Source organism: Lissotriton helveticus, chromosome 11 (assembly GCF_964261635.1).
Source record: "Lissotriton helveticus chromosome 11, aLisHel1.1, whole genome shotgun sequence".
Taxonomy (NCBI): Eukaryota; Metazoa; Chordata; class Amphibia; order Caudata; family Salamandridae; genus Lissotriton; species Lissotriton helveticus.
In genome coordinates, this window is record NC_136072.1 from 311,894,908 (window position 1) to 311,910,780 (window position 15,873).

Consider the following 15,873-nt stretch of genomic DNA (forward strand, 5'->3'; position numbering starts at 1 on the left):
TGGACAGTACCAGGGATTGTGTAGCTTGTTTGAGGTCACTCGCAGGGATGAATGGTTTTATTTTTTTGAGTAGCTTAAGGTTGAGGGAGGCGCTCTTTGCAGAGTTTTTGATGTGTTTGTTCATATCTAGTTTGGGGTCCAGAGTAATTCCAGCGATTTTGCAGACTCGGCTAGGGCGAGGTTGTGGTTGAGAGCCTCAATGGCTTTTATCCATTCTGTGATTTGTGGGTTCTCCTCTTTGTTAGAGATGAGGAGGATTTCCGTCTTGCCCTGATTTAGCTTTAAATGGTTGCGAGAGAGCCAGCGTTGGACTGCTCGTAGAGTGTCGTTCAGTCTTTTGATGTCTTTGATGGAGGAAGTTTCCAGATAGATTTGTGTATCGTCAGCATAGAGGTGGAAGGGAATGTTGTTTTTTTTCAGTATGGGGTTGAGAGGCTCCATATAGATGTTAAAAAGTTGTGGGGAGAGTACTGATCCTTGGGGGACACCCCAACCCATGGAAGTGGGTCAGACAAAAAATTCTTGATTTTTATACTCTTGTGTGCGGTTCTGTAGGAAAGAGGTGAACCACTGTAGGACCACCTCGTCTGCTCCTACCCTTTCTTGAAGTGCTTTGAGTAGTTTGTGGTCAACCGTGTCGAAGATGCCGATAGATCCAGGAGTATGAGTAGGCAGCAATGGCCTTTGTCCAGAGATTTGTGCAGGTCATCTATTACATTTAGGATCGCTGACTCTGTACTATAACCTTTCCTGAACCCCGATAGATGAGGATCGAGAAGGTTGGTACTGTCTAGGTGTTGAGTGAGTTGGAGGAGAACTCATTTTTCCATAGGGAAAGGGAGATTGGAGACGTGTCTGAAGGTGTTCAGATCGTTTGTGTCCGAGCCAGGTTTTTTCAGTAGAGGAGTGACTTGGCCGATTTTGAGACAGTCAGGCATGACTCCAGTACTCCAGGATCTGTTTATAATCTTAGTCCAGTGCGGGGCTAGGCATAATTTAAGTTTTTTTGCTAGTTGGGTCGGTAAGGGATCCATGATGTGTGCTGAGGGTTTGGTGTTGGAGATCAATTTGATGACCTCTGTTTCAGAGATGGGGTTGAAGGATTTTCATAAGTTAGGAGGGTGCTTGGGAGTGACATTATCTAACTCGGTGGGCGCTTTACTGTCGTGAGGACTCCTTTGTATGTCCAAGGAGATTTCAATCTTGGAAATGTTATCAATGAAGAAGTTGGCAAAGTTGTCGCACATGTCTTTGGAGGCCATAATTTGAGTCATGGGGGGTTTAGAGGTTTGTTGCCTGAGGCTGATAACTTCCTTAGGTCTGTTCTTTGCTTTGTCAGGGCGTTGCAAAAGAAGGAAGTTTTTTCATTTTGTATGTGTTTATTGTATCTCCCTCTTACTGCTTTGAGTCTAGATTGTAGGATTGTGGATGGGTTGTTTTGCCACAGTCTTTCTACTGCTCTTACTTCTCTTCTTTCAGAGTTTAATTCTCTATTGAACCATGATCTGGATGGAATGTTTCTTGATCTTTTTAGTTTCAGGGGGGCTGTTTGGTCCATAATTGAGGTCCTCGTGGTGTTTTACTGAGAAGTGAGTTCAGTTACTGAGGACTTTGACTTAGATTTCTCACCCAGCGCTGAGGGTCCTGAGTGCAGGGTTGGTCTTGAAACTTCTGGTTTAGGTGGAACAGAATGATATGGTGATCCGACCAGTACACAGGCAAGGTAAGGTCGAAGGAGACAGTATCTGCACAAGCGATAATGGCGTCTAGGGTGGATCCTTTGATGTGGGTTTTCTCTGTGCAGTGTTGTGTAAGATCGAGGTTGCTTTGGAGATCATTTAGGGATTTGATTAGCGCGGTGTTTTCATCTTTCCAGTTTAAGTTGAGGTTGCCTAGAATTATGTTGTTAGAGTCCTCAAGTGAAGAGTGAGTTAATTGGTCGGAGAGATCTCCTCCGAAAGAGGCGGTATTTCTCGGTGGATGGTCGAAGAGGAGATGACAAAGTAGTGATTTGTTAAATGTGTTCGACAATACACAGTGTCAAGAAAACAAATCACAAAGAACACCTTTACAGCAAAATAAACGAAAGTTTTTAGCGTATAAGGTGTATAAAGACACTTTAATACACCTTATACGCTAAAAACTTTCGTTATTTCGCTGTAAAGGTGTTCTTTGTGATTTGTTTTCATGACACTGTGTATTGTCTGTTTTAACAAACCAAAAAGCTTTGCCTGAGCCCCCCTGTTGTTCGTTTTTCCCTGTTGAGTATTCTACTGGCTAAGTAGGACACAGGCTTGTGTTTCATTTTATGTATCACTGTGTAACTATTGTCTTTATTGCTTACAAGTAAATATCAGACCTCTGTCCTGCTGGACATGTCCACTTAATATAGCAACGATTGGGTCTATATTTATTGTTTGGTTTCCTATTTTGTACCTTTCTAGGGACCACTGTTGTTTAAAATAACTGATTCCCAAGGTCCCTGGTCGACTGTTTTTGGGTCCCCTTGTTGCTTTAGAATATGTACCACTACAGAGCATCCTACAGGATCAGTTGGGTGCCCAGTATGTTGAACTGGCACTCCAGATTTAATCCATACTAGCACCCCTTTGCAAAGGCTGAGTAGTCCATATAAAAGGCTTGCCCTAGCCATATGCGCTGGAGTGCTTTTCCTGCAGTAATGCAATCTGTACCCCCTCCGTGCTAGATAGGAATGCACTTTGTCGTTTGGACTTGGTGTTCATACTTGATTACTCGTATTCTTTTTTGACTTATTGTCGCTATGTACTTTCATTCACACTTTATGTAACCCTGGTTCTGGTTGCTTCTTGCTTAATTACCCACTATATTTTATCCACTCCTTTCTTACTGTTAAGACTTCTTTTTATTTGCTCTCTATGTACCTCACATTTCTCCTATTGTGCTTGCTTTGTAAAGTGCTAGTCTCAAGATCTTAAGTGCTATGTTGCCAAGCTCATTCACTACCGGTGAAAAATTCTGTGCACCTACTCTCCCTACCCTTGCAACTCCCTACTATATCTACCTCAGAACTTTACATCCTCACATCCCTCTGTCTATCGGATTCTTCCTTTATATAATGTTGATCTATATTTTAATTTCCGCTTTATGTAACCGAGACACTTCTTGCTACTTTGCCTATATATCTCATTGTATACCGTTTATTGTTTTTACTGTTACTATATATTTTTCATTTCTTTATGTTCCTCATATTGTTGTTGTGCTTACTCTGTAAAGCACTCCGATACCTTTGGGTCTAGTTTGTGCGATATAAAACTCACAAATAAATAAATATTGAAATACTGCCCTGTTATGAATGTTACTTTGCACATTGTTCAAAGACCCAAACAATGTTTCATGTTTGCCACGCTAACATATTGGGTCGGATGTAGTTTTATCTTCCATTGCTTAACTTGTAAAAGAGTGTGTGCCGACGCCCGCTGCTCTGAAGCATGCAGCTGGTGCAATTGAATGTCGGTTGCTGAATATCAAGACTGTATAATCCGAAATCAACCTCAAACACTCCCTTCCTTCTCTCGTGATGGTTTTTCAGTCTTTCTCCGTCTTTCCATTTGTGTTTTTTTCCTTTCTTGCGCTCTTATATATCTTATGCGGAAGAATGTGTGCCGGCCCCCAAACGTGAGCGCTGGTGGCTCCCTCAGGCTCAAATTAAGCACTTATTAATGTTCAACTAAATTCTGAAGTCAGTTATTTTTTGCCATGTTAGAGAGTTGGGGGGAGGGGGGAGGGGGGGGGGTTGCCTGGGCTATTTGTGCAAATGAATGGACTCGCACCGTACCCGGGTTAAGAGGTGAAGTTGTAACCTATTTTGCTTCCCTTCATAGGATAATTTACAGGTCTTGAATATTTTCCCAGTTTTGCACGATTAATGGATAACATTTCTAGTGCTGATGTTTGTCAAGCTTAAGAAGTTCTGTTACAGATGTGATTACTTATTGCATTCTGCAGGTACAGATAGGTTTGTTATAGATTTCTGAAGATTTCACATTTGTACATGTTTGATGAATGTTCAGTATTGCTCTGTGCAGCTTCACTAATACAGAGGTCGAAAGGTTAGTTGAGGTTCACCACTGTTTCACAGTGCTGCTTCTCGGCAGTAGTCCACAGTCCCCTGGAATTCTGCTTTTTGTGCAATCTGCATTTACAGGGCTGAGCTCAATAGCGGATTTCTGACCACATTCGAAAAAAATATGGTGTACATAACCCATTTCTATTCTTTAGAGGACCGATCTTGTGTAGACTGTACTTATGGTAAGAATGATTCCAACACACCAGACTTAGTCTAGGATTCATTTGGGAAAGGAGGCCGATTCTCAGCAAGTCAGTGTTCAGTTGATGTGTAGTGAGTCTCCTCTTTTGCACTTAAAGGTAAGCTCAGTCACCATCTCAGTTTTGATCTCAAGTGGAAGTCGGGTTGCCTAGATCTTATATGTGTGGTTTGGTTAGACTGCTCAGTTAGTATTTTAAATTATTTTCATCATACCTCTTTTCTACCTTGCTGTCTAACAATATTGCATTTTTTATATATTCTAATATCTTGCTGCTTACTTTGCTATCCAGTTAATGATGAGTCCAGCCGAGATACAGAAGGGGCTTTGAAAGAATACCTGTGTTCAAGCAGCTGCCTGCCACCTCGGGATGAGAAGCATGAGCCAGTGGTTGTCCGGCCCTATCCTCAGGTCCAGATGCTAGCTCCACATCATACGGTGCAGCCAGGAGGTTCCGTCACCGTGACAGCTCAGCAAGGCCATTTGACCTCCGCCATGCCCCTATCTTTCTCTGAAGGGATTCTTAAGGTAATTTGAGGGCAGGTCATTGAAAGTTTTCCTGTCTCTAATACTAGTTTTCTAGTAAGGGTACCCTACCCAGATTCATAATCTTCAAACAGTGCCTTGAAATACTTGAAAGTTGTCCATGTAGGGAACGTCCCTTATTAGAGGAACACTTTCTTTCATATATTTTGAAGTGGCAGATAGTGTTAAGTTAACCGGGCTGTATCTATTTCATGGTGTGCAGGAAACATGAAACATCAGTGGGTGATCGAGAATATAAGAACAGGGTAGACCTGTTTAGGAGTTTAGATGAGAAGAATTCCAAAAATCGTATTGAAGGCTGAGTCAGTGCTCTTTAGGTTGATGCCGAAAGTGTTTTAAGTTGTTTTCTGAAAGACTGTGTGTGAAATTTCATTGCCAACTTGAAGGGTGAATTTTTAAATAGATGGGGTGAATCCACAGAATTTGGTAGAGCGCTTGGAAAGATGTAAAGTCTGGTTCTTTTAGGTCTCTTTAAATTTCATGTATGGTGATAAGACTGACGTCTTAAGAAGTCCAGTTCAGGTGAACAGCTTTATATTCAAGGCATCTGATTTTTCATTGTATCTTTACTTTGATGGGGAGCCAGCGAAGCACTTAGCGGATGTGTGGGATATCGTCTAATATTCTGGTGGAGGGCATAAGAAGCACAGCATAGTGAATAGCTACCTTGATGGGGTCCAGAGAACATTTCAGGATGCCCTCTTATGTGATATTTCCAGATCCTGGACTGAAAAGAAATGGTGCTTGTGCAGAAGGAGTGGGACATAAGAGCATTTGGTAGCCTTCTAGTGGTGACCCAGGATTGGGTATCCGCAGTTATGATTGCAGAAATGTATTGATTTTAAAATGCTCCTCAAGCCTTAACATAATTTGGGCTCCCAGCAAGGCAGAACGGAGAGCAGTATGTAAAAGAGGTCATTGCAGGATCACAATGCACAATTAAATTTAATATCTGTTAGATGAGTGACACTTTTCTGTGCGTTGGTGTGGTAGGTAGCAAAATAGTTAGCTACTGGTGTTTCAGGTAGAGATAGGTGGTGATATGTCGTTATGCTAGGGTAGAGTCATGAAAGAGCTCTTGTTGTATAAGCTAATAGTTTGAACTACTGAGGATGGTAATGCCAATGGCCTCCTGTTTTCGATGGCTTGATGTCATTGTAGCTAAAAGTATGCATTCATTCTAATTATGTTTTTCTCCTTATGGTGCATTCAGACCTCACTGAAGTCCTCCATGCCCAGTCGCCCAATTGCTCCGGCTCCACCCTCTTCCCTCTCCTCTTTATCCAAGGTATCAGGGCAGGTGACGGTGACTGTGGAAGGGAACCTACCACAGGCGTCTGCCATTCCTGTGGCTACCATCAGTGGCCAGCAGGCAAGTTTTGTTTGTCTTCTTCTTCCATGAAATACAGAGACCATCCAGAACGAATATTTCCTAACTCAATCTAAAAAATCTTTCATTGCCTATAAATCTGCAGTAACATAAACATGTATCCTTTATTCCTACATAATAGTATAAGGTAACATGTGGCATGTGCATTTCTGGCAGCCAAAGTGTACTTCCATGGCAAAGTAGTATATTTTACACGTGTTTCGAACTGTGTGTGTCTAATAAATAAATGGTCCAGCTCTTTTTAATTTACTTTGAATTTACAATCTTTGGCATAAGAAGAGATTTCCTGTTGTCTGATTGGTCTTTGTTCATGAAATGAATAAATGTTCTCTTGGGCAGGGAGATTTGTCTCTACTTCCTTTGTATGTAACTAAACACCCTTTTTTGGCCCTTAATTTTGATTCTAGTCCTTCTCTGTGATTTAGGGACATCAGAGTAACCTGCACCATATCATGGCGGCAAATGTCCAGATGTCAATCGTTCGTAGTGGTGCACCTGGGACTCCACTGCACATTGGAGCATCACATCTACCACGAGGTACTGCTTCTTTATCATTTTTTACGTAAATTCAACAGTTTGTCACTGGATATAAAGTCATTAACAGTAATTACGTTTCACATGAGACTTCGAAGTGAATTCCCAATTGGGGGGCTCCCCTACACAGTACCACTGTTAACTGTTCTTCGTTTGCCAATATCCTTTCTGGAATTGATTGACTTGTTCTGACGAAAGAGCCAGTGCCCCCTTAATACTCTCTATATCAGATTGCTGCAATAAAAGTTCTGGCTCCCCTGAATTGGTTACCCGCAAAATGTATGTTGATTCTGCTGCAGGACCGCCAATGCCAAACTTTGGATTGGTTCAGAAAGAACAATTGATTGACAGAATGCCAAACGATGTCATACATTCACCCCAGTACAGAGATCTGGGTCTAAATCCATTGTTATTTTGCTCACCATGGCATTCTAGTTTGGACCCATCCTTGTGCAAATCAGTCTTCACCATGCATGGTCAAGACTGATTTGCATATGGCTGGTTCCAAACTTGGGTGGTGTGGTGAGCAAAAGAATGATGGATTTAGCCCAGATCCTTGTGAATGGAGGTGAATGTTTGCATTGTCCAGCATTCTGTCCATCAATTGTTTTTTTTGCATATGTCGCCCTAAGTGGGAAGGGTATGCCCAGACGTGGGTCCCTATGGCTGGTTCCAAACTTGGGTGGTGTGGTGAGCAAAAGAATGATGGATTTAACCCAGATCCTTGTGAATGGAGGTGAATGTTTGCATTGTCCAGCATTCTGTCCATCAATTGTTTTTTTTGCTTATGTCGCCCTAAGTGGGAAGGGTATGCCCAGACGTGGGTCCTGTGCTCTCTACACCACTGGATTCAAGCTAGCCTGGCTGATGAAGGGTGATGCCCTGAAACCGGTCCCAGGATGCTTGTTTCCGGTCCAGGGTGGACCTGGCTGGACTGTTCCCACAAGGAACAGGGTCAAGACTGATTTGCATATGGCTGGTTCCAAACTGGGGTGGTGTGGTGAACAAAATAATGATGGATTTAACCCAGATCCTTGTGACTAGGGGTGAATATTTGCATTGTCCAGCATTCCATCCATCAATTGTTTCTTTTGCCCTTTGGGTTGGTGCCTGAGTCTTCCATTCGAGCACCTGTAGTTAAACCGCAAGTGACTAGAGTTGAGTTGATTCTCCATTAACTGATTCTGGGCCAGTGGGCGCAGTCACTGTTCCCTCTTCCCTGACAATGTTACCAATCACTACAGCTATCCTTAGTTGGAATATTGCTGGAATAAATTACAAAACTAGGTGATATGGAAGGGGATCAATTCATTGATGGCCAATGGATTTTTCTTTTTCAGGAGACGTGGTCTACTAAAAACGTTAATGGAGGTGTATTCAAGATGTTTTTTCCCGCTGAGCGGTCCCCAGCAGGGCGACCATAGAGTGGTCTGCAAGTCTGGTTGAATATTGCATTGTCTTGCTCTGTAGTAGAGGTCCCACTTGTTTCACCTGACATCCCAGGATGTATTGTAACTCCATCAAAGGAATATACATTTTGTTAATTAACATCTATAGCAGGAGCTCTGTTACCCAGAAGGAATCTCCATCTGCCGTTTATTGAATAAGATCTCAGCTCCTTCTAGTGGGACCCATCACTTCATTGTGGCAGGTGACTTGAACTTAACCTATGAACTCTACGGTATCTTACAGGACTTATGCCGTGATGAAGACATGTTGTGGGGAATTCCCACGGTCACATCCCTTTAAGGAGTAATCTTTCCAGGGCTGCTCTCCAAATGGTGGACTTATCCCTTGCGCACGGTCTAAGAGCATGTAATGGCCATTTACCTTCTGGCTTATGTCCCGCTCCCACGTTTCACAGAGGGGCATAGAGTTTTTGCAGAGTTTTTTTTTTTATATAGCGCGAACCAGAACCAAACCGAATCGGTTATCAGAGCGCTTTACATAGCACCAGTTACGTTACATGAGGACACACTTTCATTTTTAGGCACGGGGAGATTAAGTGATTTGCCCAGAATCACAGGGGGTTTTTGGCGTCGTTACCGAGACTCGAACCCAGATCCCCAGGTCCGAGGTCGAGCGCCTTAGCCGTTAGGCCAACCCCTCTCCACTCTATCATAAACTAACCAAATTGATTACTTCATTCTAGATACTAGGATATGGAGATTCATGCACGATATGATAGTTGTAGATGGGAAAGAGTAACTATAGCCCAATTATTTAAATTGTGAATGATCCTTTATCACCTTTTACTGAGACATCTACTCAGTTTTGTGGGTATGTATTGAAGGTGACTAACCATTGTAGAAATGTGAAGTGGGAAGTTGTTTGTTCTTCTCCCAAGAGATTTATTATGGAGGAGCACACTAATTAATTTGCTAGGCTTAAAGATGTATTTATTATTGTTAAAAACTTCACACGGGCCCCTAAGAATGGCAAATTGATCAGGTGGGTCTCACCACAGTGCAGGGAGGCAAAGGACAATCTTGTTTTTTTTTTTCAAACAAATTTTTATTAGGTTTTCTTATTTCAATAAATCATTAGTACATCACAAGATAATAAGCATGTTACAAATTACTGTTATTCAAAGAAAGAATGAAGCAGGGCGTTAGCAGCCTCCTTTTGTGTAACAGTTGGAATGATACGCATTATGTAACAGCCACTTTGCCACATGTCTATCAGCCCAATACTCTATCAGGTGCTCTGAACTGTTGCGTACCATTTATCATAGTCTGTCGTTTGTACCTAAACCATATCTTTACATATCACTAACCATTAATAAACCAACCCCTTTCTTAAATACTCCCTCCCCTCTCCCACTAGTCCTATGAACATTTATGATGGCGGCTCATTTGTTCTAACCCTGCTCTGACTTATTACAATACATCTTGCAATAAGCTTACATCTTGTTCCTGACTGTTCGGGTTAGGGTCATTGTCCATTTTGCCCTATTGTGTGTTACTAACTGCACTATTAAAATCTATGTCCAGTGCTTTACAGATTTCCATCATAACATCCCATTCTAGTGCTATTGGAATTTTCTGCAGACCTCTCACCTCCTCCCGTCTTATTACCGCACTCTCTGCCCCGCCCTAGCGGGTAATTCGCTGTGCCATGCGTGTTCAGTTGGTGGGTCATTGATTTTCATCTCACAGTGATGGACCGTACTGCTAAGATAAGCGCCAGATTTACCAATCGATATTGTGCTTTGTATTTGGCCGCGTTTTTTTCCGCAAGCCTAGAATACATTCCTCTATAGCATTATGTATCTCCCGGTGTGTGATCTCGTTCGTGAGACGCCTAACAAAGTCCCAGAGCCCTCGTATGCGTGGGCACGCCAATAGCATGTGTATAAAGTCAGCACCTTCCGTATGGCACCTGGGGCAGTAATGCTGCGTCTGTGGCAACATTTTGTCTAATTTGTGGGGGGTAAGATAAGCTCTATGTAGGATCATGGTTTGTATAAATTTAAATTTCGCATTTCTTTGTTTTTTGTGGGATGTTCTATGATTTTTGCCCATTCCTTATCTTCTAGAGTCCGACCCATGTCCTCTGCCCAGATATCACGCAGTGAGGTTAGATCAGCCTTTGTGTGGGAACGTATCCCCACATACAACCACTTGATCTCTACCTCTACCCATGTAGTACAGGGATTTGACTAGTTCATGTGTAGGGGGTTCTTGCCTCCGTGTGGCCCATTGAGCTTTAACGTATTGTCAATGCAGCGTGTAGTAAAAATAAGTGGGCAGGTGCTCCCGTCTCTCTAACAAAATTATCATGATCCAATTGCATCCCGTCACTGAACAAGTCAGCCAAAGGGCTAATCCCTAAGTCTAACCAAGATGTTATCCTACGGTTTGTTATTTGTCCACCCAACGTAGTATTCCCAGTAATGGGATATTACCGGCATAAGCAGGAGGCGTGCTTGTATATTGTAATGCCGCTTTCCAGCACTGTAATGCTGTGCGTAGCAAAGGAGGGAGATGTTGTGGGGTTTTGCTTCGGGGCAGTAACAAGGCATGTAAGGCTTCTTTGCTTATATCTTGTTCCGTAAATCCTATCTCTTGTAAATTCCGTCCCACAGTCCAGAAGAACAGCCAATGTAGTTGACAAGCGTAATAGTATGCTCTAAGGTCTGGCACACCCAAACCCCCTCCATTTGTGCTGAGTTGTAATTTTTTTTAGACTTATTAGTCATCTGCCAGATCCCCATATAAGATCAATTAACATTGTATTCGTTAATTTAAATGTGGTATCACAATTGGTAGGTTTGGGAAATAATAAAGTAGTTGTGGGAGGACCACCATTTTTGTTGTGGCCGCTCTACCTGTGACTGATAACGGTAAGGTAGTCCAGAAAGCAATACTAGAGCGCAGAGCTCGGAGTGCTCTGTGAAGATTACCCTCCAACATGTCTACGGGCGTTTGATAAACTTGGATACCCAAGTATTTGAACGTGTGTTGTGCAACCTGTCACTTTGTAGTGCCAAATTTTATTTCTGTAGGGTTCACTTGCTCTTTGAAGAAGAATACATGTGATTTCACTGGGTTTATGGCAAGGCCCGAATTTTGCTCAAAGTGTTCAAATACCTTGGTGAGAGGGTCCAGAGTAGAGCGAAGATCGTGAAGATACATGACAATATTGTCGACATACGCAGAAAATAAGTGCATAGTGTTCCCTATCTTTATGCCTATGTCACGGAGTTATGTGCGCACCTTAAGCGCCAGAGGTTCAAGGGCCAGTATAAATAGAAGGTGATAATGGGCAGCCCTGCCTCGTCCTTCTGTGTATCTGGTATTCTGCCGAAATATTTCCACCTGTCCGTGCTCGAGCCGTAGGGGCATCGTATAATAGATGGAGCCATTTTATGTAATCCTCCGGTAGGCCAAATTTCTCTAGCGCTCTGACTATGTAGCCCCAAATACTAGTGTTAAATGATTGACACATATCTAATGATATACACCCCGCATGTTCATAGCGGCTTGGAGCTTCTGTCATGAGGTGGTGTAATTTCCTGGTGTTCAATGACGTACTTTTGGCCGGCAGAAAGCCAGTCTGATCTATGAGGATCAGTTTATGCAGAGTCGGCAAGAGTCTGTTAGCTAGCACCTTAATAGTATTTTATATTCTGTCGCTAATAATAACGGACGGTAGCTGGCCATATCCGTGGGGTCCCGTCCTGGTTTCGGGAGTGATACCACGAATGCCTGCGCTGTAGTGAGGGGTAAGGAGCCCTTATCCAGTGCCGTGTTATATAAAATCTCCAATTGGGGTACGAGGGAATCCGCGTATATATCCTAAAATTCAGCTGGCAGGCCATCTAAACCAGAAGTTTTGTTTCTTGGGAGTCCTTTTATGGCCATCTTAATTTCGGATTTAGTAATGGGTTTAATGCCTTCTGAGCGTCTGCTGAAAGTCGCGGGTATGGTAGAGTGGATAAAAATGTGTCCATTTGTGTGTCTACTCTGCCTATGGGTTTTAAAAAAAAAAAAAAAAAAAAAACTCGATCTAAAACTGCTTCTGGCAGCAGGCAATGAGACTTTCTGAAGCTCACTGAAATTTTAATACAATAAGGTACTGATTCTGACCTTTCTCCAAGGACGATACTTGGGACCACATCTCCTCTAAAATATAGAGTGTAGCGTAGTATTGGCGGAACGCCACATTTATATCTCCTTGAGTAATGACTTTATCCCTTCTAGGGTAGTGACCTCATTAATTACGATAGTGGGGGGATCGTCCCGTAGAAGTTTGGCTAACATCGTCCCAGACTTATCAGCCTCAGCGTGACGCAGCTGTGTGTATTTTTCGTGATCTATGACACAAAGGGATTCTAATACTTCCGCATGTCTGATTCTGGCTTCTTGCAATGGGGATAGTTTGCAGCTTACTGCTCTAGCCTATCCATTTTTCTTTCAATATCTACAAGGGACTTATGGACTTCCTGCAAGGCACCCACTGTCGCGCTAATTGCCTTCCCGCGAAGGACCGACTTGAAGGCATCCCATTCATCAAATCTATTTGATGCTGTGTTACTATTCTCTGCGAAATAGTGTTGGGTGGGTATCCTACCCCAATTAATTACTATTTCCAGTGAGTTGTGATCGGAGAAGGTCTTTGCGAAGTATGTAGCATGTACCACCTGCATTGCAATCCTATTTGAGCAATATATTCTGTCTATTCTCGTGTGTAGCATGTCGACCGGAGAATAGAAGGATTATTCTCTGTGTGTTGGGTGTCGCATCCTCCACATGTCGGCATCCTCCCAATCCCCAGCCCACCCGCATAATGCCTACGCCTGTTTAAGTACTCCTGCACCATTAACGGGGGTGAGATCTGTCCATTGTAACATTCATGATAGTATTGCAATCACCACCTATAATCCATGGATGCATATCCCATCCCGCCAATACTAGGTTTAGCATACCCAGGAATTCCTCTTGTTCATAATTTGGTTCATAAATAGTACCCAGAACTACATGTTGACCATCTAGGGTTCCTCGTACGAAAACATATTGCCCCTGCTTGTCCACTTGTTGCTCTAATGACATAAAAGGTACCCCATGTCTGACCCAGATCGTGATTTCCCTTGCAAAATTTGAACACGTGGTGGAGAAAATCTGACCTCCATTTCCTTTGAAGCTTCACTACTTCTTTTTCCACCATGTGGGATTCCTGCATATATACTATCTGTGCTTTGCGTCGCAGCAACTGTGCGTGCATCCTATGCTGCTTCTGCACAGAGCCCAGACCCGGAACATTCCACGTTATTATATGCATGCATTGTGGTGCGAAGCCTGTTCGCAAGGCTGTCGGTATGGCATGTGTGATGCAGAGCCTAGCTGGTTTAGCGCCTGAGGCAGAACTGTTTCCCTCCCCTAAACTTCCCAATACTCGGTCCAGACGAGGAACTATACTGGACCATACAACTGAACACAACATGCAAAAAGCTGTGTTATATCCGGAAAGTGCTTTCGCAATTTGGGGGACATTGCCAGCACTACCCATGTGGTGCGGTCTCTTATTTCTATATACAGTGGAGTTCTAACGCCCCCCTGGGCTATGAAATTGGGCTGTAGGGCACCACTACAAAATATATAAGCCAATGATAAAATTGCAAGTCGTATTACTGCTTTGGGTTCGACAACATAGAATACCTGGTCAACCAAACAAACCGTCTGTGGAGTCACAGTGGGAAACAGGGTCACACTCCCTTCAGAGTCTGATCTGTGCGTGTCCACTTCGGAAGAGGTCATGTCACTAGTTTGTGTGGTATCCTGGAAAGTGGAAGCTGTGAGGAGCTCCTGCGCCTTGCTCCGTTGCATTTGCTGGGGCGTTGGATTGAACTGTGTGATTTTCTTGGTTGTTCGCCGTGTTTTACTGGGGCCAGGTGCTCCAGCACTTCTGAGGATGTTGGCTGTGCTTTTGGAGGTAGCAGTCGTGAGTTTTTCTGGCTCTGTCACCTCCAGCGATTCCTCTACATCCTCTGGGCTCTCAAAGCCGGGAAGAGTAGGGTGTATTTCAAATTCCGTCCTCGTAATTTCTTTTTAACTGCTATGAAGGAAGAACGTTGCCTTTGTACCATGAGTGTTAAAGCGGGATAAAGCGATATTCTGGTATTCTCAAAGGTAATCTGGGGTAGTTCTCTTGATTTTTGCAATAGAATGTCCCAATCCCTATAATTCAACAGTTTGACTGAGTGGTTGAGGAGGTGCCCCCGGCTTCGGGCGGCCAGTCGGTATCCTATGCGCTTGTTCAATGCAGTACTGATCGGAAAGACCTTCGGAGGTGACATGTGCCCTAAACCATTGTTTCATGTAGCGAGTTGGGTCGTTACCCTCACTTCTCTCTGGCATACCAATGACACAGATGTTGTTCCTCCGTGCTCTCCCTTCCGCATCCTCCACCCGGTCCATCAGAGTAGCGACTTGGTCCTGCAGTTGTTTGATGTGGCCGGTGTTTTGGGTCTGTTGCGGGGACAGTTCTTCCAGTGCTATAGTGTGATCTTTCACCTTGTCTGTAAGGTTGCCATGGTCCGCCCTAAGCAGGGAAAGTCCGGTCATGAGGGCCCCAATCTGCTGTTCATTGGCCTTTCTGGAGTCCCGCACATCTTGTAGTATTAAGTCTAATTTGTCTTAGGGTTTATTCATGTTGGTAGGTGGTAAGCAACTAGGCGGTTGGTGGTATCCATGTATTCTGAATTGTCTGGGACTTGGTCGGTTCCGTTACCTGCGTCCTGCTGTTTCCCTTTTCTGCGCCCTATCTCAATGTTGCGGTAAGTTTCACCTGAATCAGTAGCAACGATATCATGCATTAAAGTGGCGCAAGCTTCGAGGGACTAGATTCACTTACTTCTGAGCAGTTGTCCAGCACCTTATACCGATGTGGCCCGGACGTAACGCAGGCCCGACCCTAGGCCTGAAGCGTGACCCCTGACGTCTATCTTCTCAGCGCTTGGCTCCCTCGCTTGTCGCCTCAGCACTACCTGGTGCCAATGTCACAGTTCACAACGTATATTTAACAAGGACCCCCTGAAGACATAGATAATGTAGTTCCTAGGTCAGGGTAAAAATCTCATGTGACAAAAAACAACCTAGGCAACTAAAGATATGGAGGACAATGATTAATGTGAAGGGACACAAGCTGGCAATTATTCTGAAAGTACAATTTTATTCTCCAATTTAAAAACACAATAAACAGTGACAAAGAACAAATTTAAAAATATGTTAAGCAAGAAATTGTAATACAATGAAAATTTCATAAATCTGACATAGTGCATAAAATTAATTTATACAATGACTAATACATAATAAAAAACAAAAAGAGACAAAATATAATCAAATATTAAGAAATGAGTGGCCTAATGGTTCTCTACGCGCGTTTCGGCGACCAGCGCCTTCTTCTGGAGTTGCCACGTGATATTCTAAAAATAAAAAAAGTTATACAAAAAATACAATTATTTACAACTAATGATATGACAAGTTAAAAACAACTGTACTTATCATCAACAATACAGCCATAGTGTGAACCCTTTCATTTTACTAAATAACTAAATAACATAGTGCATTTAGTAGACCTATTTTGCCTTTGTTC

The 15,873-nt window shown here is 43.1% G+C and overlaps 1 protein-coding gene across 1 annotated transcript in view; it reads left to right on the forward strand.

The window, feature by feature from the left end:
- SAP130 (Sin3A associated protein 130) overlaps nt 1-15,873 on the forward strand; it is a 696,083-nt gene that overhangs the window by 72,331 nt on the left and 607,879 nt on the right. Inside the window, exons 3-5 of the mRNA XM_078665599.1 lie at nt 4,600-4,835; nt 6,067-6,225; nt 6,669-6,780. Of these exons, the coding sequence (XP_078521725.1) occupies nt 4,600-4,835; nt 6,067-6,225; nt 6,669-6,780 (507 nt within the window). The remainder of the gene's footprint in view (nt 1-4,599; nt 4,836-6,066; nt 6,226-6,668; nt 6,781-15,873) is intronic.